Here is a 27982-nt window from a genome sequence, read left to right on the forward strand (position 1 = left end):
TTCCCTACCCTCCCTGAGTCCTCCTCCTCTTCACCCACCTCCCCTTCTCCAGCCCTATCTCCTTCCTTTCCTACCCTTTTCGGTTCCCTCCCCTTCTCCTCTGCAGTTCTCAAGCTTGGCAATCATAGCGTTGACAGCTCCAGCCCCAAAAGTCACAGGGATGGCGGCAGCGAACCTGTGAATAAGGACATCACCACTGGCAGCTGTCAGTGATGAAGAGGAGGAGGATGAGGACATAGGAGAATGCATTTGAAACAGCATCACATCATGAACCTTGAAGACAAAATCCCAGCATTTTTATAGATAGGAATGAATTTTTTTCAGGACTCGTGGGTTTTTTTGTTTTTTGTTTTTATTTCCCCTTTGGCCTCACTCCAGTAGGCAGTCTTCATACTCCTACGGCAAGAACTAGCATACTTCTTGGACAAGTTTCCTGCTACTGCTGGTTCCATGGTTTCTCTGCAGTTCTCCCACGCAGTCATACTGCCAATTCCCAGATAGAGAGTGCACAAATGGGCCTCCCCAGCTGCCTGCTACAAGCTGATGTGGTTCAGACGGATTTGCTGACAACACCAGTCTCATATATGCCCTCACTCAATGGGTTGTTAGTGGCGTAGATATAATATCTAGACTGTGACTTTACTATAGAAAATAGAGCTGCAATAATCACCAAATAAGACTGGTAGTTGTGTGTGTTCAGGATAATATTGATCTCACTTACCTGCATCACCAGGCAGAATGTGAGCCTGCTCAAAAGAAAAAAAAAATATTGAAAGTAGATCACGGTGATGTAGGTTCAAATTGTTTTATGTTAAAAGGGCATTTGTAGTTCGTCTTGCATCACACGATTTAAACTCAGAACTGGTGCTATATTTTCCCCTCCGTTTGTACACACTGTGTAAAGAGATTGTACTCACATCCTGTTACAAGTGTACACTCCACTGTCTACTTTTAGTTCTTGCCATGCTGTTAAAACATTTACAGTATATGCATACATTTTTCAAAAATTTGGAATTAATTGTAGAAAAGTGTCACACTATATTCACATAAGCACATTTATAGGGAACAGTCCTATGACAGCACACCTCTGTTTAAAACAGAGCAAGGATGCACAGTTACACAAACAGAAGGGGAAAATGCAAGTGTTGAATTTTGTATATGCGTACAAACTAATTAATTATGACAATCAGGATGTTTCCACAGTAGCATCTCACATGTCCCTGTGACATCACAAGTCATCCCAAATACTCGAGCACGCACAATGATGAATAATATGCCCATTTTGTAAAGACAAGCTGTTTGCAGAAGCAGAGTCTACTAGCTTTTTGTGGGATGATTCAATTGTTGCACCACTGATAATAGCACTCTGGTAAAATGTGCCATTTCTACCAGAGTATGATTTCACCCTTTTAGGAATCTAATCTACAAACCTGTGTTTACTTTTGTTGTTTCTTTTGAACTTCAAAGTTTAGAAGCAGCTTTCAAACTGTTCAGCAATTTGCAGGCTTTATTGTAAAGCCAGTGCTATCTTTCACTGTAGTGAACTTCAACATCTAAGGGTGAGAATACAGGAGAATACAGAAATAATAAGTAAGCACAGTTTCCTCTCAAACACATGACACTTTCTGATAATCTTAACTTTGTGAATCTGTCTCATGGTGATGAGCACAAAGCTACAAATGTTTCCTGAAGGTAAAAACCATCCTGGCATATTCGAAATGATGCACATTAGATTATCAATATTGCTGTTACCTTGTTTTTTTCAACTGCATGTTGAAACATGAAACATTTATGAATGTTAGGCCTTCGCTGTGCCTCAGTTTAAGTAGTAGGACATCAGGCGTCTGTCAGTGATTCCCTAAGTTTAAACCCTGCACAAGGAACCATTTTGAAACTCCCTGTCCTGTGTAGTTGCCTGAAGGTTGTCCACTGGGAGGTGGATGAACAGTCATGAAGCGTTTTTTCCGCCAGAATGACTGTGAAAAATTGATTCTTTGTGGCATTGTGATTAAAACATGCAAAGGGACTTGTGTCATAAAGTAGGCAGCTTGAGGACAGAGGATTAGTTTGGGGATGTGTTTGAAGGCTACTTTAATAAGGCCAGCTTTGACTTGCCTTGTGTCCATCTAGGGTGCTTGTGAGTGGAAGAGACCAACGGTCGCAGAGCTGTTACAGTAAGTGGTTGCTCTTTCTCTGCCCCTTTTCACTTTCCTTTATCTTTGGCGTGGGGCATCTATGAAATAAAAAACCACTCAGCTAAGGCTACCCTAGGACAGAGTTTGATGGGCTTCAGTTATGAACAGTGTGCAATATGTAATTATCACTCTTGCAGTTTTACCAAGGTAGTGTTTTTTTGCCTTTGAGAAACTCCTGCCAGTTTGTTTGCAAGGACCTATAATGATGTTTTCCCAGTGCCTCTAAGACTGTCCTTGCCAGACATCCACAGTTGATCTTGTTTAACAATGTTAGATTAGCAGCATTGACAGAATAACACTTACCCAAAGGAGAGGTTGCAAAAATTAGCCTGTTCCCATTGTTTTTGCAAGGGGGAAAAACAGCTCTTACAAAGTGTGTCAGGTTGCAGCAGTGGCATTTGATTAAACACTCCCCCAACTCTGGCAATGTGCAGCACGGCTAGCTCACAGCGCGGCGAATTAAGCCTCACCCTGGGTGTTCAATAGCTGCCAGGCAGGTTCAAGGCTTGGGTTTCATACTGAGTGAAGTCAAATGAAAGAAATTCACTTACTCATGCTGTTCCACACTCCAATCCATAGCTCTGAGTTGAATTTGCTGCATTTGCGTCTGCCTGCTTTCTTAAGTAAAGTCTAAGATGAAACCCTCCCAGAATTGTGTGACAATGCTTTCTGGATTTTTCATTTTATTTCTCAAGACAAGTATTAGTGGGCTGTGATTTCAACATGGCTAGAGGCTTCGAAGGCATGTCGAAGACACTCGTAGCGGATGCCCCTGGCAATCAGACAACACATGCTAACTTGAAATCAAACATAGAAGAAATATACATATATAAATATAACTAAGTGAGATGTTTGTGTATGACACTATAATTGTGAAGAAATGTGTGAGACACACACACATATATATATATGACTAGATTTAAATTATATACTGTAAAATGTCATCTCTTCAGTTTTATATTAGTGACCATTTTGTACAGATTTCTTTTTTAATTCATTGAGATGTGACATTTCACAATGAGATTGTTTATTCATACACAATGTTTTTATATTTGTTTAAAACTCTCTGTATAAATAAGTTAGCTTCTGTAATATACACTGAAGTTCATTTTTAAATTGTAAAATTTGGATTTTCTTTATAAACACTGAGTTTATGTTGATTTATGAAAAGCGTGTCCCTGAAAATGCTCATCCAGCTTATCAGCACCTTTGCCTCCTTATGTGAAGGATCACATTTGGGTATAAGAGGCTGGTCCAGTGCCTGTGCTTAGGGGCTTATTTTGCTACTATCTTCTTGTCTTAGGGGGGCTAGGTTTTTTTTTCTGTCACCTCATCCTCTGTTTGTGATTCAACTGGTATTAGTGATGTTGGAGATGGCCAGATAGTGACTGGGGGTACACAGATGTAGTGACTACTGTGACAGGTTAGTTAATGGGCCCATAGGCTCCACACAGAGCCTTGCTGCTTTGATAGATGTTAGATGGCTTTAATTATTCCTCGGTGTCATGTTTGTATGTGAACAGGAATGGTAGCAGTGTGGATGCTCAGTGCAGAAGCATTCAGAAACATCACACTCTTTATCATTACAACAGGTTGGTTGTTTTCTGTGCACATGTCGTCACAGCAAATGGCTTTAAGTAGCAGTTAAGCTAAATGACAAGTTGTTAAAACCACAAAGATGGATCAATAAGGGAATTATGTGAAGTTGTAGGAACTTAAGCTGTTGTTTGTTTTGCCATTTATTTCTTTTTTTTATAATGAACCTACATTCTATAGTGTTTATGAGATTTTTACATGAACGTGTGGATGTTCAAAAGTCTTGGCATCAAAAGTAGAAAAACTAAATTAATTTGTATATAGGCAGAGTCATTCCTAGCGAGTTCAACAAATTATGTCCAAAAGAAGATGTTTTATTAATTAAACCATAACGATGGGTACAAAGGTATATACAAAACAATGCATGTATAATCTCAAGCAATCGCACGGTACAGTTGAAAAAAAAACATTGTCTATGTATTTTCTCAAAAATGAGAAAAAGAGAAAAGGACAAACAGTTATATAGTATGTTAGAGGTTTACAGACATGAAGATTATTTTGGTATCTGTGATACAGGCATGTTCAGTCTTACTGTGATGTTATGTGACAGTGAGGGTGACGGTAGCGGCTGAGAGTGATCAATGTCTAGAAGGATTCAGACAGCTTGAGCACACCCCAACCAGAGAAGTCACTAGTGACCATGAAGGTGAACTCTTTCCACAGAGTGAGTCTCTTATTTGTAGAGTAGTGTGATATAAGAACAAAAATAATACAGAAAATAGATCTATAATATAAAGATACATAAATTTAAAAACCTACTGATACAGGAACTATAAATTTATTGGTGTGGATGCCATGATATTCTGTGAGAAATGTGTGTTTTTCCTGTGAGAAGACAGTAGGCAGTTGAACCTGCCTTCTTTTGTATATAATTTGCTGTGATTATGTGTCTAATAAAGTGCAGCTCTCTTGTACAGTTGTGTTGTTTGGTCTTCCTTTATTCTGAATTGCTTTAATTTCCAGTCCTGTCAGGAAATGTTTGCATTGTCTATAGCATCAGCAAATGTGGATAGAAATGGCAGATGCTGTATTATCACTCAGGTCAAACCACCACTTACTTACAGTGCCTTGCGAAAGTATTCTGCCCCCTTGAACTTTGCGACCTTTTGCCACATTTCAGGCTTCAAACATAAAGATATAAAACTGTAATTTTTTGTGAAGAATCAACAACAAGTGGGACACAATCATGAAGTGGAACGAAATTTATTGGATATTTCAAACTTTTTTAACAAATAAAAAACTGAAAAATTGGCCGTGCAAAATTATTCAGCCCCCTTAAGTTAATACTTTGTAGCGCCACCTTTTGCTCCGATTACAGCTGTAAGTCGCTTGGGGTATGTCTCTATCAGTTTTGCACATCAAGAGACTTAAATTTTGCCCATTCCTCCTTGCAAAACAGCTCAAGCTCAGTGAGGTTGGATGGAGAGCATTTGTGAACAGCTGAATGATCCAATGTTGACCTAAATGACTAATGATGATAAATAGAATCCACCTGTGTGTAATCAAGTCTCCGTATAAATGCACCTGCACTGTGATAGTCTCAGAGGTCTGTTTAAAGCGCAGAGAGCATCATGAAGAACAAGGAACACACCAGGCAGGTCCGAGATACTGTTGTGGAGAAGTTTAAAGCCGGATTTGGATACAAAAAGATTTCCCAAGCTTTAAACATCCCAAGGAGCACTGTGCAAGTGATAATATTGAAATGGAAGGAGTATCAGACCACTGCAAATCTACCAAGACCTGGCCGTCCCTCTAAACTTTCAGCTCATACAAGGAGAAGACTGATCAGAGATGCAGCCAAGAGGCCCATGATCACTCTGGATGAACTGCAGAGATCTACAGCTGAGGTGGGAGACTCTGTCCATAGGACAACAATCAGTCGTATACTGCACAAATCTGGCCTTTATGGAAGAGTGGCAAGAAGAAAGCCATTTCTTAAAGATATCCATAAAAAGTGTTGTTTAAAGTTTGCCACAAGCCACCTGGGAGACGCACCAAACATGTGGAAGAAGGTGCTCTGGTCAGATGAAACCAAAATCGAACTTTTTGGCAACAATGCAAAACGTTATGTTTGGCGTAAAAGCAACACAGCTCATCACCCTGAACACACCATCCCCATTGTCAAACATGGTGGTGGCAGCATCCTGGTTTGGGCCTGCTTTTCTTCAGCAGGGACAGGGAAGATGGTTAAAATTGATGGGAAGATGGATGGAGCCAAATACAGGACCATTCTGGAAGGAAACCTGATGGAGTCTGCAAAAGACCTGAGACTGGGATGGAGATTTGTCTTCCAACAAGACAATGATCCAAAACATAAAGCAAAATCTACAATGGAATGGTTCACAAATAAACATATCCAGGTGTTAGAATGGCCAAGTCAAAGTCCAGACCTGAATCCAATCGAGAATCTGTGGAAAGAACTGAAAACTGCTGTTCACAAATGCTCTCCATCCAACCTCACTGAGCTCGAGCTGTTTTGCAAGGAGGCATGGGCAAAAATTTCAGTCTCTCGATGTGCAAAACTGATAGAGACATACCCCAAGTGACTTACAGCTGTAATCGCAGCAAAAGGTGGCGCTACCAAGTATTAACTTAAGGGGGCTGAATAATTTTGCACGGCCAATTTTTCAGTTTTTTATTTGTTAAAAAAGTTTGAAATATCCAATAAATTTCGTTCCACTTCATGATTGTGTCCCACTTGTTGTTGATTCTTCACAAAAAATTACAGTTTTATATCTTTATGTTTGAAGCCTGAAATGTGGCAAAAGGTCGCAAAGTTCAAGGGGGCCGAATACTTTCGCAAGGCACTGTAAAAAAATTACAAATACAGAAACAATGATTTAAAAAAAGATTTATTTTAAAACAGTCATGTTTACTTTCTTATTTTGTAGGTAACAACCCCACAAATTTAGAGCATACACAACCATGAGGCACCACAGAAATAATTAAAAAGCTTTGTCACAAGATTTGGAATAAAATTTCACTGTTGCATCAAAAATATCATACTTGCAACAAAATTCTATTTACAAAGCAAATTCACACTAAAATGTTGATGAAAATACATAGTGCCCTATGGCTAATTATATATTTTTGACGTTCCGTTTATACAGAACACTGTAAATGCCTGACAGATTTGTGTAAAAGTCTTGGACCACAAATGGTTCAGGTGTCCTGGCGCTGTGCTGGCCGTCGACCGTCTGCCCTCCTGAATGGTGTGTTTCTCAAGTCTGAGGCAAAGCAAGGACAAGCTTACTGAGATGAAGGCAGGGTTTCCACCTTATTTAAAAAGCCATGCAGAGCACATATTCAAACATCCCCATGTGACCCCTCCAGTCAACATCAAGTTAACGTACCTGTGATGATGTCTTCCAGAGCTCCGTCCTTCCCCTCGCGTACCTGTGGTTTCACCTGCCTCTTCTTCAGCTCTGCTATCAGGTCCATCTGGGGCATCTTAGGCATCATAGGCCCCTAGAAAGTCACAAAATAAATCTTATTTAATTTCAGTGTACATTCACTGTAGAATGTGCTACCCTCAGACAGGTGTGTCCTGGGTTTTAGTTACAAGTTTATTAGGCAATGATCTGTGTGCTTAGGACATCTGATAAATAATGTTTTTACAGTACACTAAACCTTCGATCTTCTACCTTTTGTGCCGCAGGCTTGTTTGGAGATGAAGCCTCTTTTCCCTCACTACTCTCGCTCTCCCTTTTCTTTTTCCGCTGAATCTCTTGCTGCGCTGTCTGTGTTCAAACAAGGGCAAACAGATTAAAACACAATGGATCAATTGTAAAGGATAAATATCAGAAATCTACACACATTCCTTACCTTGTAGGCTTTTATGAAGCGTGCAAACATTGGGAAAAACATGGAAGGTTGTGTGGTTTTAGGGTTCTCTCCAAAATACTCCACCACAGAGCCGTAAGCCTCCTGGAGGGAGACAGCAGACAGAGCAAATGTGTTTTTATATGTATGTGTTGTGTTCTTCACAGTTGTGTTCTTCACAGTTGTGAGTATAGTACTTCTCATGGATGGCAGACTAACCTGTGCTGTCTTGCTGTCTTTGATCAAAGATTCCAGCTGCTCACTGTTTGTTTTGATGAATTCCTTCAACACAGGGCTGTCATCCTGCACCAGGAACTCCTTTTTGGTCATTTCCATTCCTCGTTCCAGTGAGCGGATATCCTGAAGAATGCTGTCCAGGGATACTGGACATGAAACAGAAATGAGTTTAGTACCATTTCTGATTTAATTAGCAAGATATGTTAACTGCAAAGCCTGAGTGTGTGTGTGTGTGTGTGTGTGTGTGTGTGTGTGTGTGTGTGTGTGCATGTACCAAGGGCTGCCTTATCCACAAAGTGTAGCTCCGTGTGGAAGTTGGCCAGATCGGAGTATTTTTCCTGGATGATATTAGTGATGAAATCAAGTAGCGTCTGTGAGCGGTCGGTGGACTTGGTCTCCAATAGCTGAAAAACAAAGGCACTGATATTATTCGAGTGTTCTTAAAGTGAAAAAGTAAATGTACAACACAAAGGCTACTTACAAGGTCCAGACTCTGCAACCGAAAACCGTACACTGCGCCTCTCTTACCGCTATTCATATAGTTGCCAAAGGCGAGAACAATCTGAAGGGGGACACATGAGATGCCTTTTGTAAAATCACACATTTGGGAGCTACATAAGTATGTCATTCTCATTTACTTACTTCTAAGATCTTTTTCAGTTTGGTTGAAGACTTGATGGACATGGACGCAGCAATTATGGAGTTCAGTTGCTGTGGATGAAGTAAAACCCCAATAAATACGTGTGGTTAAAATCTCAGACTCTTTCAGTTTAAGTTGCAAAGCATTTGACAGGCTCACCGGCTGCAGGCGTTTGACGGTCTCCGGAAAGTTGCCCATGTAAGTGAGGGTGTTTATCCGCTGGCTCAGACGAGGAATCTTCCCAAAGCGTAAGATAAATTTGTCCTCGTCAGCCAGCTCCTCAAGGGGACGACCGTCCTTCTCGTAATTAACCAGCAGCTTCATCTCAAAGTCTGATGGTATGAAGTGCTCGAGCAATTCCAGGAAGTCTATGGACAGAGACTTCTGGTCATACCTGTGTGAAATAGTGACATCAGTTAGTGTGCTGGATAAGACTAGGTGAGCCTGTTTGTGACAAGGATCATTTAAAAATATCAGTGCAACAGAAACACATACGTCTCTATGGCGGTGCATATAAGTGAGGGGTTCATTCCTCCCTTGCGTAGAGTGATGGCCAGATTCTTGGCCTTGTTTGGGTCAATCAAGGATGTCTTGGTGGGGATCTTCTTGACTGACTTCTTCTTTATATTAGACAGATCTGCTGGATTACCTTGGGCCCTGGTTTTGAAATGTTCCTCAAACATATCCATGTTCAGTTCCTGACGTAAACAGCAGAGGGAGAATCTTTTCAAGTGTGCATACATTAAACTGTAGTTTTCCGTTATGATACCCTGTACAGGGCGTTTGGAAACTGAAGAATGTATGTCCTTACCCCTAAGACCTGCTCATCATCCAGGTCATTGAAGACAGTACCTGTCACCTGGTTTGGTTTTAAGGGCTGCCAGTTTAACAGTGGCATCCTGAACTTGGTCTGAATGGCCTTCTTGCTCTTAAGCCCTGAGGAAACAGAAAAAGAAGAGGGATGATCAGACAAATACAGTCTTTACTGATCATTTACTTCACAACTTATTCTTCTGCCAACCTCCTTACCGAGTTGAGTGCCTGGTGCTCCAGGAGGGGGTGGAGGTCCAAAACCAGGTGGGGGAGGTGGAGGTGGGGGTCCAGCACCCGGTGGAGGAGGAGGAGGAGGTGGTGGTGGTCCAGCACCAGGTGGAGGAGGAGCAGGTGGTGGTCCAGCACCAGGCAGAGGAGGAGCAGGAGGTGGACCCCCTAACCCAGGAGCAGGAGGTGGAGGAGGGGGAGGTGGGGGCACAAAACCAGCTGCTGGTGGAGGAGGAGAGGTAATCTGGCCTGAACCACCAGGAGGGGGAGGAGGAGGAGGAGGCGGTGGCAGAAGGGAAGAGGCAGAGTTAGGGAGGCTGGACACTGGGGAGGTTGAATCATCAGGGCTCAGAGCACTGGGCTGGGCGACTGAAGCCGGGGCTTGGACATATTCCACCACCGTGACAGGTATGACCTGGATGTCCAGACCTCCAGAGGCGCTGCGTCCCAGTCGGATCAGCCCCTTGTCCTGCAGCTCCTGGATCTTCTGCTCAAGCTCTGAGTGGGCCTGAGGAGTGCAGGTGCTCAGGCGCTCCCTGTCCTTCTCTCTCTCCCTGTCCAGCTCCCGCTCTCTTTCTCTCTGCTGCAGTGTGCTAACCTGGGAACAGGATTCTCTCAGGCTTTCCTGTAAGTACAAACAACTTATCTCAACAAAGAGAACAGAACACACAGTCTTTGAGGGAAGCACAATCTTTAACCATACTAAGAGTCTACAGCCATGCTAGCAGCTCTGTGGGGTAGCACAGAAGTGCTCTACGCTAAATGCTAATGTCAGCATACATCTATGGTCAGCATGCTCAGTGACAATGCTATCATGCTGATATTTTATATGTAACGTTCACCATGTTTATTATCCTAGATTAGCATTAGTGTTGCTTACATTTGTAAATTGGCACAAACCAAAATATTGAGGTTGATGGGAATGTCACTTTAGAGGAAATTGGTCAATGCAATATTTTGACCTTACAATGGAGCTGGATGAAAATTCAGAGGATCACCAAAGTTCATAGAGTTAATCCTAAAGATGGACACGAGTATGTACAAATGTCACAGCCAGCCATTTCATAGTCACTGAGACATTTCACTCTTAGCTAAAAATGTTAACCTGATGATGGTGCTACTGGAATATTCAGTGGAACCATCCTCTCGGAACTGGGGACGTCTGATCAAAATTTCATATCAAGGCATTAAATAACTACAAAGATATTTCAGTCTGGATCAAGTGTTTTCCAACCGACACTGTCATCTGCAGAGCTTTGTTGATAATAAGACTAAAATTGCAAGGTAATTTACAGATTTGTCGACAAATATAAACATTCATCTTTGTATTTAATATTGAAGAATAATAGATGTTTATTATCATAGTAAGATTATTAAAATATAATTACTGTGAAGATGGCACACATTAATCGATCTTATTGAAAACTGTGCGTGTCATGGAGCAGAACTTACTTTGAGCAGTTCAGTCTCCTTGGTGGCCTGCATGAGCTGAGTCTCAAGTTGAGATATTCTCTCTGCAGTCTGACTCTGAGTCTCCTCAAGCCGAGCACTGAGCTGCAAGACAACAGACAGACAACGCTGCTTTAACATCATAACATCACAGCCTTTGTTTCTGCTCACTGATATTCCTCTTCATATTGTGGCTGACCATTATGTTGTGTTCCTGCAGTTCATTCACGTTCTCCAGCTCCCCTCCTCTGTTCTCAGCATCCTCCAGCAGGGCTCCTACATCTAACACATTGTCCAGGTAGGCTTGGATCTGGACCTTCAGCTTCTCACTTTCTGTATGCTTCAGATGCTAACACACACAAAAATACCACAATGAAGTATCATGGAATAAACTGTAGCTTAGCTGTTTGAAATAATAATGTACTAATCTACATACATGTACATTTATTACATTTACCAATGCAAATGCTTCAAAACTGAAATGACTGAGTGAAGGTTGAATTGGGATACAACTGTTATTATAAGAACTGCCAGTTATAAGCTATAACGTCTGATATTCTATCTGTTGTTATACACAACAGAATATGGTTGGAATAATGTTTTAAGATGGCATAGGGATTAATATTAATTCTGATTCATTTTTTAAGTAGAGCTATATAGACTATATATATAGACTATATTTAAACAACACCAACATAGGTGAGATATTTATAAACCAAGCTGTACTGACAGAGTCTTTGTGAAATAGACTATTATACTGTTAGATTTTTCAAATGAAGAGAGATTGGTTCTGTTAGAATCATTTATAAATCTTCTCAAAACCCATATTTGTGTTTGGTACTGCATCTAGTATAAAAGTAGGAAATTTATTTTGTGATTTTGGATGATACTACAATAGCCACATCTTACAATATTGAAGGAGAAAAAGAACTGGTCAGTTCTAATGTTTGTCCAGTGTTCACACTCTTCTAGCTCTGTTTGGTCTCTACTAACTCTTGAGAGAATTATAAATGTTCTATTATATTCACTAGGTAGTGACTAACTTTGTATGTCATGCGGAGCAGGTAGTGTACAGTGGGTTTTTCAGAGCTTTTTAATTGAAAATAGCTGCCCACCATGGACAAAAACAATACTATGAAAATGGTTGGAGCCAGGGGTGGCACCGGCTGGGAGTAAATAAGGACCAGAGCTAAAGTTAGTTAAAGAAACACTGTGTGTGTCTTATTCTTACCCAAAATAATCAATTGGACTCTTAATGATGTATGGTTTATTGTTTCATAGAACTAGGGTTTAATTTACCTTTTACATTTATTTCAAATGTGTCACCCATTTCTGAGTCTGTGCCCCATCTAAACTTTTCTAGATCCACCCCTGGCTAAGAGGGCAGTGAGTGTGAACCACCTGACATTTTAGGTGCACTGTACTCACCTCTAGATACTTGTCCAATCCAAGATGAGTGAACTCATACTGGAGATGGACACGGAAGTTCATGTTCTCCACTGAATGGACCACAATGTTTATGAACTGCATGCAAGCCACCTGGAAACAAACAATGACAGTTAAATCTCAAGTACATTCAGTACTTAACTGTGCCTTTATTTGTGAAACAGTAGGCCAGTGCTACAGTTGTAGACCTACCATAAAGTCAATGTTGCTGTCGTCGTTAATGAAGTATTCCATCAACTTCTCGAAGCGGTTCTTTTCTTTGCTCACCTGAGGAAAAATATTAACTTGAATATGCACTTCTATTGTCAGCCATGAGGTGGTGTGAGGGGGCATTGATGCAAAAGGTATCTGTTGTTTTGGATTCCACACACATGCATGACTGTTGTACATGTAATAAAATTAGGACCACAGTGCACATGTGGGTGGACTGTGTCAGTGAAAAGATGAGTAATGAAAGAGGGGAAATCTGGAACAATGGTGTGAAAGTAACAAAGTCAAATGAGTCCATCACACCAGGGTGGAATTAGTAATAAAAATATATTTCACCTCTTTGAAATTGTCGAAAGCAGAAAGAATGATGTCATGTCCTCCTCTGACAAGACACACAGCAGCCAGCAACTCCAACACGAGGGCTTTGGTCCTGCCACAGAAGAAGGGGTTAGAAATTGATCCAGTCAGACACATATCACATGCTTCATTTTGCACAAAAATGCACTCACCTGGGATTTCTGCTGTTGAGACTGAGGGTGATTTCATTCACGCAGCATGGGTGACTCATCACCTGGTTAAAACCAGACTGAAAAAAGGATGAAAACATAAGCAGCTTCCTCCAATGTGTTAGGATGAGAGAGAAACAAACTACTTCCAAAAAAAAAAAAAAAGTCACATTTGTTTTTCCTTTAGCCATCTAGAAAAAAATCACTTGCTTTAAGAAATAATGTTTTTACACTATTAGGATATTAAGGCTCTACCTGATAGTTCATGATGGCTCGCAGGCACATTATGCACACATGTACATCATCTCTCTGGTTGGACGAATGGGGCTTTCTGGTCATCTTGCTCCCGAAATTGCTTAATCTGTGGAAGGATAACAAGTGTATAGCTTTAAGAAAATGATCTGAATTCAGAACCCAAAACCACTTAGATACATGCAGAACAGTTCTGAGTACAGTTAGCTAATTATAACAAGGCTTCCTGATGACTGAAAATGTGGTATGGTTGGATGGATAGAAGGTTGGTTAATCAATCAGGGTTGTCCTGTGTTTATGAAAAGATTTGTATCAACGATCATTTAATAGATCATACAGAAAAACATCTCCAGGTCTGGGACACTGCTTTACATAGCTACTTTACCTCGCTGACCTTCTTACCTTACAGTCAATGCTCGAGCTGCTCTGCTCATCCCATGTGAATGAGAGCTGCTGGAACTCTTGGTCAAGTCTTCCATCGACCTCTCCGCTGGCTTTTGTCTGTCTGACAGGGTGCCACCATTTTCAACACTCTCCACCTCAAACCTATAGAGATTAGAATTACAAAAAAAAAAACATCCATGGTGACAAAGGATTTTACTGTAAAAGTGCCACCACTTTCTGGCACTTTCCACACTCTGACTGGTACTCACGAGGCGTCACTTTGTGCATAGGACAGGTATTCCACCAGAACATCCAAACCATTGTTCTGCTCACTGAGAAACTCTTGGGCCCATCTACAAAAAGACCCAAAGCAAAATAAATGATGGGAAATAACACTTTGGTAGAGAGATATTTTGTAATTGTATATCATACTGTAGAGTCTGCTTTCAGGCTAGCCTTAAATCAAGAGTATATAATACACACAAACATGCTCTTATAAATTAAATGTTGAATTTATTAGCAGTAAACCGCACTCTCGCTCAGTCCAATATGCTCAGGAATTTTTCTCTCACAGCTTTATTTAACTAACTTCTTATGGGGGCTAATGCTAGAAAAGGTCAGGTAGTTATTGTTGTCTAAGTGCCATTACTGAGCTAGTTTTATGACTTTAAATGTGAAATGAAATTAACTTTTATTGACCCTGTGTATTTAATTGCATCATGTTTCTGATACACTTCATAAGCTCAACAGGACAAAATGTTTCTATGTTGATTTTCATTTTGTACAGTGTCTGGTGCATCTTGTCACAGTGTCCGACAGTAGTGGGGAAGAAGTGTGAATGCATAAACTGAGGCTTCAATGACATGTTGTGCTTCATCACATCATGAAGCAAATATTCATAAATTTCATTAATATGAAAGAATCTGCAAAAATAGAAGATCTCAATAAAACAATATGCAATAGGTAAATTTAAAAGGTGACTTTCATGACCAGCAGTGAAAATCTTTAAGATACACCCAGAAGTGTTCATCAAGCAAAATCTTTATCAAGTGTAATCATAAAAATAACAACAATAATTGTAGTGTGATAAATATTGCCATCAGTTTCAGGTGCACAAAATAGTGAATACAATGTAACTATTTGTTGAACATAAAATTTTACAGGGCACCTTAACCCTGTAAAGCCCAACATATCAAAAATAGTCAGAACATTCTAATTTTTTGGAACTGAGATGTTTATTAAACCTTTTAACAAAATCCAAAATAAAATTCATGATTCGAAATTCAAGATTCACGGTTTTTATTTGCCATATATGCATAGACAGACAGTCCAGGGATATAGGAATAGAGGTGCCATATTATTTAGATTATTTCTATTTCTTTTTTATCACATTTGATACATGGGGCATTTTTGGTGATTTATTTTGCTCAGAAACCTCAAGTATCAAATATGATCCAAATGGTTTTATAGGGTTTAAATAATGTGTATAGTAAGTTTTTTTTTACAGACAGTCAAAAATATAAAAAATATCACTTTTAAGATAGAGATTTTATGAAGAGTAAAAGTATTTACCATAAATGAATAAATAAAATAGCTAAAGGGCACAATAAAGCTGCATAAAATTGCACTTTACATCAAATAGAGCCCAGGGCTTTTTAACATACTCACCCAATGTGATTGGTGCGAAGAGATATCTCTAAATCTTTAAGGACCTGAGTTGCATCTTGGATCCGTTTCTTCTGCTGAAGAAGCCGAGGACATAAGAGACAACATATGATTGTACAGATAAAAAAGTAAAATAGTATGAAACATGAAAGGAAGGTGATGTTTCACACTGACCCTGCGAGACACCCCTCCTTGATCCTGGTAGAAGCTCTTGATCTTGGCCAGGTAAGTGGAGGGGGGGCTTTTCACCTGGAAACGCTCCTGGGGAATAGATGTTTATTCATCTATTTAGTTTAGTTTATTCATTTATTTACCAGGGACAATGCATATGAATTAGATTTCTGTCACTATACCAGAGTTAGCCAAGGTGGCTAACTTTACATTAACAGCGAGCTGAGTCAAGAGTAGCTTTAATTTAATCAGTAACCACCAGTAATGACCAGAATGGAGACAGATTTACCAGTCGCAACATCTGAAGCTATTACTGCCTGCGCTGGTAAACACAGCAGACACAAACCACTCTCTGTTTCCATGGCAACGCCTCCATCAGTCACCACCGAAGACACCGTGCTATTTTTACATTGCACTCTGCTCTTTGCCACACGCCTATTTTGACACTATTTGTACCTTTGGTCAACTCTGTCTCACTGAAAGCACCGGTACAAAAAACAACTTATTAAGTTTCTAAGCAAAGGAGGAAATGAGAAGCCAAGTCATTATCAAGAAAAAGAAAGAACGTCTCTTACCTGATCACAGACTAATTCCCATTTCTTCTCATTATCATACTGACTCAGTAGCTTCAGTTTATCTGGGGGCAAGTTCATGTAACTCTGAAAGAAAGAGGGGAAAATAGAATCTGAAGTAGGCAAATCACAAAAATATAATTCTGGGTAAAATGAAATGTCATATTTATTCAGCACACACTTATTATGTGTTTTTAATTTATGTTTTTATTTCCTTTCCTGCTTGTGAAACAATATTGAAATCTCCAAAACCACAAAAGCACTTTTCGGTGTCGAGCAGAAGGGTGTTCACTACCTGCCGGAAGCGCAGATGACTCAATGTTTACATGTATGTATTGATGGTTGTCAGTGGGTACCGTGTACCTGTGATCAAATTTTTTTGGTATTATGACTCGAGCCTTTGTACATGGGATCACAAACCTACCACCTCCACCAACTTTACAGTGCATGTTGACTCAAATATTCGAGGAGCTGACATTTCAGTGGCCAAAAAGTACAGTTTCACTGTTAGTTATTAACCTCAGCCTGCTGTGAAATGTTTGATGCTTCATAAAAGGTTATTCCCCCATTCAAATGGCTTAAGAACTGAATGATTTATGGGTAAATAAGGGAATTTGTGAGGAAACAAGGAAAACCTTTAAAGTGAAAAAAGAGAATTGGTTCAAGCACACTCTTTAATAAATGTTGAAATGATTTACAACAGTTCTGCAGTACATCAGTCATAATGCTGCTGATGCACTTGATCAAAGTCTCCAAACACAGTGATGATTTATTGGGAAGACTAATAATTTCATTTGACAGTGGGCGTTGACCTTACATCTACAAAATGTGTATATTCAAACTGTGGTTTGTAGCTACTTTTTCATGCTGTAAAAAAGAGAAGCTGAAACGGAAATGGCCCATTTGTGTTTTGCTGAGGAGCTTAACTTCTAGAGGGGCATAGGAGGGATCTCGTGGGTTTTGTGGGTACAGTGTATAACAAACTGAAAACATTTTTGTGCATGTTCACCTAGCCTACATGAGCGTACTACATAAGCATAAGTTTAAATTCAGTATGTTTATAAATAATATAGAAATGAGGAAGAAAGTCCACTTCTCATTTCCTTATAGAGTTAGTTAAGCGGTCTTACTTAAAATAATAGTACAGGATGACATCTGAAGTTTACATTGGAAGTATCTTGCTGAACAAGGAAGTGAGGTCATACTGTCATATAATGCCAACAATGCCACCTTGGTCATTTTTCTCATTTTGTGAAATAGTTAACTCTACAACCACACTACACATGTTTTCAAGCATTATGACATTCGTGTTATCAGACAAAGCTTTGTCAACTTCTGTGAAACATTCATTCATTTTCTACTGTTTGGTCCCTGAGCCACACACACACACACACTCCTATGGGCAATTTTAGAAACACCAATCAACCTAAGCTGCATGTCTTTGGACTGTGGGAGGAAGCCAGAGTACCCGGAGAGAACCCACGCAAGCACGGGGAGAACATGCAAACTCCACACAGAAAGGTCCCAGGTGGGTCCCGAACCCAGAACCTTCTCGCTGTGAGGCAACGGCGCTAACCACTGCACCACCATGCTGCCCCTTCTGTGAAATTTAATTTAATTGGTGTACCTGTTTGAGGAAACATCTCCATGACTGCTGGTTTTGGTCAGACTATGTGGATGTGTGCTTCAGTCTTAAATGAAGAACAAGAAAAACTGGTTTCCAGTGAGAGAGAGCAGATTTAATTTAGTTCATGCTGTTCATCCAGATAAAAAAGAGTAGATTTAGCCTTTCCCATAAACCATGGTGTCAGGCTTTAGTGCAGCATAATAAAAATAAATGATGGGAACATTTTTGCTTATGTTTCAAAAATACAGCCACTGAGGAAATTAAGCTCATTTAGGTGTAACATGTGAGACAAACTGTAGAGGTTGTCAGAGTCTAACTCAGTAGTGACGGTATTTGGTTGAAGTGTGTCAGTTTGACTTCACTGTCTACAGCTTTCCTTCTCTCTAGTTTGGAGCTTTTTGTGCTCATCAACATGGATTTAAACCAACAAATCAGAGCTTTAAAATGAGAGGAATTCTTCTATAAGTTAGATGTTTTTCCACTAGAGATATGTACTAAAATAAAAAGATTTAAGTGCTTTATTGTCCCTGATGCTAAACATTTTTGATGCCTTGTGCTTTATGGTGTCTTAACTGCCTAAAGTATTCATTATGAGATTTTATATTTTCCAACTTGTTGTAAGCCTTTTGAAACAATGGTGAAACTGTTGTTTTCCGGTGTCTCATGCAAATGTGTTGCTCAACTTCCCCTTAGGGTGAATTGCCTGTGTGTGCACTGATCTCTCTCTTCCTTTTCTGACATTTTCAGCTCAAAAAGTTAAGGAAAGAGGTACTATGATGGATAAGATGACAACTTGTTGATCACACTATTTACTGTGATAATCCTACTTTGGATGGAGTAGTTATTCATCACCATTGTGCAAAATGCAATTAAGTGAAATGACTCTTCATAATGAAAGCAGATACGTTGCCAAGTTTGGTTCTCTGTACCCACCAGACAAACAGGCCTCGACATCATATTTAGTTTACTCAGTTAAAATTGTCTTTGGCAGCATCAACGAGTCAGAGTGTGTAAATGTTCGAAACAGGACTCAGAACACTTGCTGCTTAAATCTGATAAATTTAATGTGTTTTTTTCTTATTTCTGTGCCTTGGAGTCCCATGCACCTCTATAATTCTCCCAGCCTCTACTACAAAAACAAGCTGGCATTGGTAATCCACCAAGTGCATAATCTCTGTTTTCATGTGCAATAAAGATGTGTGCCTTCTTGTCTCTTGTGCAGCCACTCACCAGCACCACGTTGAAGCGCTCCTCCAGCTCCTCCTCTGGGGGCATGGGCAGTTTGGGGGGAGCCGGCTGTTTCTTCTGCAGAGTTGGAGCAGGGTCACTCATTGATGCAACTGCTCCAACTGAGTTCCTGGCCTCTCGGCCCTCAGCCGGTTCCTGCTCCAAGCCCCCAGCAGCTGCATTCCCCATCACTAATCTCCACAAGTAATCCAGGAGGAAAGCTTTACACAAACTCTTTCTCCTGAGAAATCAGTGTATTCCAAATCAGTGACAAAAAGTGAGCACCCAAAAAAAGACAAGAACAAGCACGCCTAAAGTAAACCAAGTCTTTGGGTCTTCAGGGAGAGGAACATCAAGCCACTGGCCTACTGCCTCTGCCTTGGTCCTGAGGACAGGGCGGGTGATGAAAGAAGGTAGTTTGTCATGTCTGTCCTCCCATTAACCTGTCACTGTGTTCTCAAGTAGCCTAGCTTTAAGAATAAATTTTATGGAGCCAGCTGGGCTTTAGGTAAAGACCGTCCTATATCTCACTGACTTTTCTCTATACCAGTTGACTGAAAACTCACTGGTGATTTCTACAGAGGCTGCAAGTGACAGGAGGAAGAGGTGTGTGTGACACCCTCTGTGACATAGACAGAAACCACAGAAGCACAAAAGCAGAAGAGTAACTTCCTGTGCATGACAGCAACAGAACTTGGGCGGAGGGCAGGGTGGAACATAAACATGGTAACCGTTAGGCATACCATGCATGCTGTAGGTGGCTGATGAGTAAGATAAGGTAGCATATGAATGAAAGTAAGCATAGCCAGTGTGTCTACTACTGAAGAAATATATGCTAACCAAGCAGATGCATATGTAAAATGAACCAACAAGCAGATGACATTTTCTCCCATTTTACAGTGAATCCACTGCACTATACTGGAGTCGTTGTCTGCATGCATGGATCAGGAGGAATTTCTCTTCAGATGAGGCCAGATTGTTTATGGCAGTTATGGGTGGGCGGATCAATCCGAAAGTATTGATACCACCGATACAAAAATTTGCTTTGAGAATCATTTATCAATTACAAATGTAGGCCACCCCGCCAAGAATTTACAGAAAACCACTGAAACATCACTGTGGATTGATTGTCCAGCACCGCCCCCTTGTGTTTTAATACAAGTCCTGCAGGCAGTGCCGTGCTGCGTTCGACGACTCATCGGGAATTACTAGATGTTATGTCTTGGACATATGAAAATACAGTGACGCTTCATATACAGTAGGACTCATATAGGACTCAAAATGAATGCAGTGTAAGAGAAAATAGTTAAATATACAGTGTCTTACTAAACAGCCTGCTAACCTTTACCGTCACCTGTTTCAGTACAAAGACTACCCTCCAATAATTCTTGCACTCCTTTGCAAAGTTCATTTGAGGGAACTGATTGTTAGTTAGTCCCAGAAGTAACTAATTCTCATAGCATTTAACCTCTATACAGCTGGGTCAGCGAGACAGCCTTATCACTTTTTATTTGGATATTTATAGTTGTGGAAAGATGTGGTAGGATTTGTGTATGAGTATTTCCATTTTTGCAACTTAATATGCCTACTTCTACTAGGCTACAACTACTGCTACTAAATTATTAAATTTTGGGAGGAACATATTGCGGACAACTTTTTTTTTACTGTTTTTATTTTGATTTAACTCTCCCCCTCAACTCCGACTTCTGGACAGAAATTTGCAATAACATCTTTTCTATGACCAGCAATGTAAACTTACAACTTATACAATACAAGGCCATTTAAAGGACCCATATTACAGAAAGTAAAATATTCAAAATGGGTTTTACCGACACAGGCATCTGTTCACAATGTACTCTAGATTGCATTGACAGTTACTTTCATGCTACTTGGACCTGCCAACCAGTTCATTCCCTCTGGATAGCAGTGACAGAGAAACTTTCCAACATCTTGGGCTGTAGAATCCCTCCTTCTCCATCACTTTGCTTACTCAGTAATATCATAGTAATCAACCACCTACCAATTAAATATAAAAACCCACTCCTCATTTCTCCAGCTATTGACAAGAAAACAATCTTTCAAAATTGGAAATCAAAAAATCACTACACATAAACCACTGGACCAACCTTCTGACAGAATACATCACATTAGAGAAAATGGAATCCACTCACAAGAATAGTATTATCTGCGTTTTATGACATATGGAACCCATTTCTAACACATTTCAATTTGAATCAAATACCTGGGGCTGAGGCCACGCACATTCCCACCAACCTCTAGAAATGTAACAAGCTGATTTTTTAATAGTACTGTTATCATCATATATTATTTACTTCCCCTCCTTTTCCCTTTCTTGCATTTCATAGACTGCATAAGTTGGAAATACCCACACTTCACACACTACAACCTCGTTAAACACTCTATATCCTTTTGTAATGTCATGTAACTGTTGTCTTGTCTCCCATGTTCGGTACTGTTTTGTTAATGTGTTTCTTTGTTTCAATAAAAAAAAAGAAAAAAAAGAGAAACAAAGGACAACTTTTTTACTGGACTACATGCATTTGTACAGAAGAGTATTAGGGCCACTGCATAATTTATTCTTTATTCCCAGAATTCTGAGAATAAAGTCAGAATTCTGAGAATAAAGTCAGAATTAAAAAAAAAATATGCAGTGGCCCTAATACTCTTCTGTACATTTGTCAGTTACAGCTGCGTTTATTTTTTCTGATAAAGAATGTAACTTTAAAAACATAAAATACAACAAATGTTCAAAATTAAACTAGTTTTTCACTTGTTAATATTTCGTAAAGTAAATAAATATTGATTAATCGACACTGAAAACAAACATTAAAAATAACAACTAGTTGCAGTCCTAGCTGCATTGATAGTGAATGAAATTCACTATTCCGAAAACTTTTTGAAGAGTACGAACATGGAATTTACGGGGTGAACACGAAAGCAGCAGTGCCATAAATTATTTAGCATTCCAAAATGACGGACCCAACAACGTCGCCAGAGGACCACTGGAAAGTAAGAAACTCATGTTAGATTATTACAACTTTTATTGTTAAATTGATTCGCAGGTCTGCTATGCAACGGAAGTGGGAAACGACAGCCGTGTCTTTGACTCAATGCTGAACAGTTGCTGTTGTTATGAAGGAGCAGGGCTTTGTTAGCTCAGCAGCTAGCGTTAGCTTGCTGACGTTTCGTAGCGTTGTAAAGCTACAACGTAGCAGTTAGCAAGTTACTTAACAGCTGTGCAAACAAAACGTCTCGAAAGTGAAACTCATGCTCCTCTCTTACGATTCGTTTGTGTGTAAACTATATCTGCACCCAACACATATTGATATTTTAACGATTATCATTACCATAGTTGCGTTGGACCTTCCGTTAAAGGTCCACGTGGAAGTGAAGTACAGATCTGGTTAAGAGTCCGTCAGAATGTTTTTAGCTAAACTTGTAAACCCTTTACAGCCCCACCACGTACAAATTTTACCTGTGGAAAACACTGCTGTAGCATCATCAAATTGTATATTGTGATTAGGAAATTACTTGGTAAGTTTTGGTTTGTCAGAAGTATTGACGTATACGTCTGTGATATGTCAACAAAAGATAGCTCTCAAAAACTTTCTGTTGGTTCCAGCTGATACGTGTTTTATTCAGGCACCTTTTTTAATAGGATTCTGCTTTATGCGTGTGGTGAGAACAGTCACTGCCAAACACTGTAAACATATGTTTACAAATGTAGTGTTGAAACGGAATGAATTTTCAGGGCTCTGATACCTTAGATGCATCGGGGAAAGAACTGGGTCCAACTTATAACTATTGTGTTGTATTGCCCTATGTCAGTGGATCTGTGTGTGAAGTGCTAATTTAGTTCAGGTCTTTAGTCTCCCGGGCTAGAAATGGACAAATCAGGGCAATGCTCGGTGGGGGCTTAGACAGTCTATGAGGCCAGCTAGCTGTTGGTCTATTGTCAGTGTATTTAGGGCAGCACAATTTTCTCCTTTGTTATTCCAGCCTCTCAACCTCTGTTTATCCCCTTTCTATCTTCTGTTGTCTTGTGATGGCACAGCAGACAGATGGTGCTTTCAGCGACAGTGGCTTTGACCCTAGTGAGTATTCAGTTAGTTTGTACTGTATACCATTGTTTGATGTTTAGGCTATGTGATGGTGACCTTGTGTTTGTGGTCTGTGAGTCTGGTCCTGTAGTGAAAGATCTTTGTTGTCTGCCTTGTTCAGTAGCTTTCTTTGCTGAAACAACCAGAAAGGGTTCGGTGGTGTCCAGGGCCAACAGCATCGGCTCAACAAGTGCCTCTTCCGTTCCAAATACAGGTATGGTGTTTGGAACAGAGTGGATCTGACATTTCTGATAGTTTTAAGAGACTTTATGCTGTGTTTAGATTGTGGTGCAAGTGCTTATTTCACTGCACCTTACATTGAATTATTTCCTTGAATTCCATATACTTGTAGTCTTAATTCTGTTAAACATTATGAATTTATTTAAAAAATACAATTTGTGGTTCACCTTTCATTAAAGTAAAAGTAAAAAAAAAAAAAAAAAATGCCAGCTTTAAAAAAAAAAAGTGTTTCTTACTGCTTAGAAAAGGAAAAACCTATCTTGCTACTCATTACGGGACATAGTGTACTTGGTGTGATGCAGTAGAGAATCACATGATGTACTGTAAATATACTAGTAGGATATAAAACATTATATCCTGTATTTAACTGTGGTGCATGCTGAACTGTGTTCCCTCTGTTATACCTTCTCTCCCCTGGTTACTATATGAGTTGCTGTCTGTGGAAAAATTTTATGCATAGGCCAGTTTAAAGTGCATTGCAGTGATCAATATGACTTGTTGGAAGCATGAATAAGCTTCCCAGCATGCATCCTGTTGAAATGAATTCTGAGATGGAAGATATGAGACTCAGTTCCAATTCCAGGCTTACTCAGTTTTACAATTAGTTTTATCTTGTCTAAGAAATTCAATTTAACTTCACTGTGTATTTTTCAGTATCCAAACAAGGTATTCTGTGATTGTCAGTAGCATGTAACTAATGCGAATCTGTTCTGGAACAGATGATGAAGACAGTGACTATAGACATGAGACATCATATAAAGACTCGTATAAGGATCGACGAAGACAAGCGCACACACAGGCTGAGCAGAAACGTAGGGATGCTATCAAGGTACAGTGGGGTGTACAGTAGATCTCTGTGACAACTCAGATGAACCGCACACACTTTGAGACACTGGAGTTGCTCACTTATATTTGCACAGTACTTATTAATGACTTTTCTTTTTTCTTGCTTTAGAAAGGCTATGATGACCTCCAGTCAATAGTACCAACCTGCCAGCAGCAGTCTGAATTTGCAGTGGGAGCACAGAAGATCAGCAAGGCTACCATACTGCAGAAAAGTAAGATGTGATGTTGTCTTTTTGGATGAACACTCCTTGGTCACTCATATGACTGATGGATGTATTTTTGAAATAATACAGTTTGACAGTAAATACAAGCAAGTCAGAATTTTTATCCAGCCTTCAACACAGGCATTGTTGTCTAGTTTTCCAGTACAGCATCCAGTAGGATCTTGTGGTGCGTAACTGGTTGAACATGGCAGGCTTAGTTTTCATTTCTCAGTGCAGTCACATAATATAAATCTGCATCTCATACACATAGGTGTAAATTTTAAATTATCCTTGATACAGAATATCATGTCAAACATAGATCTGTACCCTTGCTGGGATTTCTTTACAAGAGGAAGTAGAACTTTAGTCAGGTGGGTGAGAAGGGACAACACCTCTTGGGAAACAGAAAATGGTGTATTTCTGTGTGTAATATAGAAGTCCCTGAATAATGCATCTCTTTGTTTGATTTCTTCAGCAATTGACTACATCCATTTTCTTCATAAAGAAAAGAAGAAGCAAGAGGAGGAAGTCTCTGTACTGAGGAAAGAAGTGATGGCACTGAAGATCATGAAAACGTGAGATGGCGGTTCACGGACTCTCTCAGCCAAGACACTGTTTTCTGTATTTTATTTTACAGTTTCCATTTGTTGGTAAACTACAGCCTTGTTACTTGAGGGCAAACCCTATAAAGGTATTTGCACTCCAAAGTCATACCTGTTCTGCATCCAGGCAGATGAAAAGATGGATTTTCAAGGAAATGTTGATCAAGGCGTAAGTGAGAAAGCTCTTGAGTTGGAAATGCTTTGATACCAGCCCTGGCACAGCATTTAGTAAAGTTACTGTCACATCTGAAAAATGGAGGGAAATGCCCTCAACTAAAGGCTTGAAATGTTGCAGCAAACAAGCCCTGTGAAAAATGGCTCAGCTTTATTCTTTCTTTATGAAACACTTGTGGCTGTTAACTACATTGTATATTTTGTAATAACTCAACATTGATTGTCTGTCTTAACAGGAACTATGAGCATATAGTGAAGGCTCACCAGAACAACCCGCAGCAAGGAGAGGATCAGGTGTCTGACCAGGTCAAGTTCACCATCTTTCAGAACATCATGGACTCCCTGTTTCAGTCTTTCAGCAGTACTGTTTCGGTGAACAGCTTTCAAGAACTCTCTGCATGTGTTTTTAGCTGGATTGAGGAGCACTGCAAGCCACAGGTAAGGAACATTTTTGGAAAGTCCTTTTTAGACATGCACTGGAACCCTGAAATTCTCTAGACATTACCCGGGGGAGCTGTATGTTAGAACGCAAATGTCCAAGTCAGTTGACCTGGACCTTAAGCGGACTTCACTCTGCCAGCTCCCTAGTACAAAGTCCGCCTAAGGTCTGAGTGAGCTGGAGTAAGCCCCTGTTAATGACATTCTATCATGTGACTGGCGTGAAACCAGGAGAATACAAACATCCAGTGGTGAAGAAAGAAACTATCTTACTGGAGACGTGACAAGATTTGGGAACTGTTGTTAACAGCCGGTGCCAAGAGACTCGGTTGCTTATAAAAATTACAAAGTGGTTACGTGACCACGTCGTGTCCCACCTCCTGTACGCTCTGACCTATTCCCTGTGATGTGCTACATGTGTGAAAGGCATTGACTGTATGTAAAAACTGGACAAACCCACCCATTGGCAGGACCCTCCTGTCACTCAATGCAGCCACACCCTTAATTAACTTTTAGTCTCAATATAATTTAGTTATTAAAAAATTTGCTATAGTGACCAAAACCACTTTTTGTACCAGGATGTAAATGCGTTTATTTAACATGGGAGTCTATGGGGAGTGACTACCTTGTGGAGCCAGCCTCAAGTGGCCATTCGGGAACTGCAGGTTTTGGGACTTTTGCATTGGCTTCATTTCTCAACCTTGGAGGTTGCCATTTCATGAAAGGGGAAGTCTGAACAATGTCCAGGCCTGGTTCCGCGGACACCGTCTATAGAGTTCCTGTGTTAAAATGGCTACAGAGACTGTAACACTGATAGCGTTCAGTATTGTTTTTTGCAAGCTGGGATATTCATAGCTTTTGTGTTTCTTCTGTTCTTTCTTAGACGCTGAAGGAGTTTGTTGTTGGGGTCCTCCGGCAACTCAATGTTCAGCTTTACTGATCGAGTGGTACCTCGGGGCTTGAACTCCCAGAATTTGACTTTGGGTTTGCTTTGGCCTCTCAGGGTAGAGTATAAATGTCAATCAGCCTTCAGTCGGCCACCGACAGTATTTACACTCAGTTAGCTCATCTGTGACTCCCTGGATGTAGCCCACTCTGGGCAGAGATGAGAAGTTGCAATGGACTGAGCAGTTGTATGTTTAACAGAGATCATGTTCTCATTGTAATTGTACATACATATGAGTATATGTCTACCCCTTCTGTTTATATTTCTTACTGTTCTGCTAAAAAAAAAAATGCAAGGGAAACACAAGACCTCAGAGTTTGCAAATCAGCATGTATGTTAAATGCATCAGGCAGGCCAAATATTGTAGTGTGCATCATGCTGTAGTTACTGTCTGCAGTAACAGGAGCTGTCCCTTAGCATAACAGAGGTAACATCAAGCTTAGGTTTGCATCCTAATGCTGAACCAGAGGGCTCTTCTCAGCTTCAGTGCAAATGTGTGGAGTCAGTCATACCACTCCTGAACTGTAGCAGACAATGGAAAATACTCCGCTGCTATACTACTGCAGGGTAACTGTCACTGCCTGTGTTATCAAAAGCACACTCTGTGGTGCTTCGACATATCACAAACTCTTCTGCATGTTTTATAACAAAACTGAGATTTTTATTAATGCAGCTGTGATCAGCTGACGGGGATGCTGAAATTTCATGGGTGACAGGTGTGGGCAGCATTTGTGAATCATTCTTTATACACATTGACTGTGACAGTAATTGAGCACATGTGTTAAGAGTCTGTTTAAATATAGGCATTTACTCAGTTGCAGTTCTACATGTTGCTCTTATTTCAGAGGATTTTAACCCTCATGCATTCCTTTAAAAATTACCACACATATGTACCTAAATGCAAATTAGTAACCCCTTAGAAAAACAGCTCTAAAAATGTCATAAATTCATTTTTTTCCACTTTAATCTGGCCAATCTTTTAAAACTACTTGTTCCTGAAATATACATATCAAATATGAATGATATTTCTGGAATTTTTAACCCTTTATATGCCAGTATGTTTTCATAACTTCATATTTTTTTATGGGAAAAATGTCAAAAATTACAATAATTTGCAAAAAATACATTTCAACCAGGAATTGATTATTTTTATTATTAGGCCATGGGATGGGTCAATGATTGGTAACAACACTGATTTTGATGCTTTTTTTTTTTTTGGCAGTGGCAGATTTAAAAAAAAAATTACCACACATATGTACCTAAATGCAAATTAGTATCCCCCTTATAAAAACAGCTCTTAAAAAATGTCATAAATTCATATTTTTTTCCACTTTAAACTGGCCAGTCCTTTAAAACTACTTGTTCCTGAATG

At 39.9% G+C, this 27982-nt stretch overlaps 2 protein-coding genes across 6 annotated transcripts; one reads left to right on the forward strand and one right to left on the reverse strand.

Moving 5' to 3' along the window:
- Positions 1-6663: 6663 nt before the first annotated feature.
- Positions 6664-19638, reverse strand: fmnl1a (formin-like 1a). The gene is made up of 25 exons (XM_020607300.1): positions 19044-19638; positions 16190-16273; positions 15618-15704; positions 15447-15520; positions 14048-14131; positions 13797-13940; positions 13398-13503; positions 13146-13222; positions 12973-13066; positions 12619-12693; positions 12409-12519; positions 11180-11329; positions 10984-11085; positions 9657-10156; positions 9302-9452; positions 8986-9188; positions 8650-8884; positions 8493-8561; positions 8332-8412; positions 8125-8254; positions 7833-7996; positions 7617-7718; positions 7436-7531; positions 7145-7259; positions 6664-7018 (listed from the first exon to the last, which is right to left on the reverse strand). The coding sequence occupies exons 1-25, from the start codon at positions 19227-19229 to the stop codon at positions 6954-6956; spliced, it is 3285 nt and encodes a 1094-aa protein (XP_020462956.1). The 5' UTR covers positions 19230-19638; the 3' UTR covers positions 6664-6953.
- A 2308-nt stretch (positions 19639-21946) lies between these two features.
- mlx (MAX dimerization protein MLX) lies at positions 21947-27664 on the forward strand. 5 transcript variants are annotated; one of them, XM_020607312.1, is made up of 8 exons: positions 21947-22070; positions 23116-23155; positions 23283-23375; positions 24121-24230; positions 24357-24459; positions 24956-25025; positions 25463-25664; positions 26548-27664. In XM_020607312.1, exons 1-8 carry the CDS (start codon positions 22032-22034, stop codon positions 26602-26604), a joined length of 714 nt encoding a protein of 237 aa, XP_020462968.1. In that variant the 5' UTR covers positions 21947-22031; the 3' UTR covers positions 26605-27664. The 5 variants fall into 5 exon arrangements, with proteins under 5 accessions (XP_020462968.1, XP_020462966.1, XP_020462965.1 ...); XM_020607310.1 differs by having other exon boundaries at positions 21949-22070; positions 23286-23375; positions 24926-25025; XM_020607309.1 differs by having other exon boundaries at positions 21949-22070; positions 23119-23155; positions 24926-25025.
- The last annotated feature ends 318 nt before the right edge of the window (positions 27665-27982 follow it).

The sequence above is a fragment of the Monopterus albus genome, unplaced genomic scaffold (assembly GCF_001952655.1).
Source record: "Monopterus albus unplaced genomic scaffold, M_albus_1.0 scaffold85.1, whole genome shotgun sequence".
Taxonomy (NCBI): domain Eukaryota; kingdom Metazoa; phylum Chordata; class Actinopteri; order Synbranchiformes; family Synbranchidae; genus Monopterus; species Monopterus albus.

Bases quoted from the DNA above. Each gene is read 5' to 3' on its own strand.
- fmnl1a (XM_020607300.1), bottom strand. From the start codon at position 19,229: ATGGGGAATGCAGCTGCTGGGGGCTTGGAGCAGGAACCGGCTGAGGGC. The intron at 8,413-8,492 runs GTAAGTAAATGA...GTCCCCCTTCAG, and splicing joins AACTGAAAAAGATCTTAGAA to ATTGTTCTCGCCTTTGGCAA. The intron at 7,719-7,832 runs GTTAGTCTGCCA...GTCTCCCTCCAG, and splicing joins AAGACAGCAAGACAGCACAG to GAGGCTTACGGCTCTGTGGT.
- mlx (XM_020607308.1), top strand. From the start codon at position 22,032: ATGACGGACCCAACAACGTCGCCAGAGGACCACTGGAAA. The intron at 23,156-23,282 runs GTGAGTATTCAG...TGCCTTGTTCAG, and splicing joins CGACAGTGGCTTTGACCCTA to TAGCTTTCTTTGCTGAAACA. The intron at 24,460-24,925 runs GTAAGATGTGAT...TGATTTCTTCAG, and splicing joins GGCTACCATACTGCAGAAAA to CAATTGACTACATCCATTTT.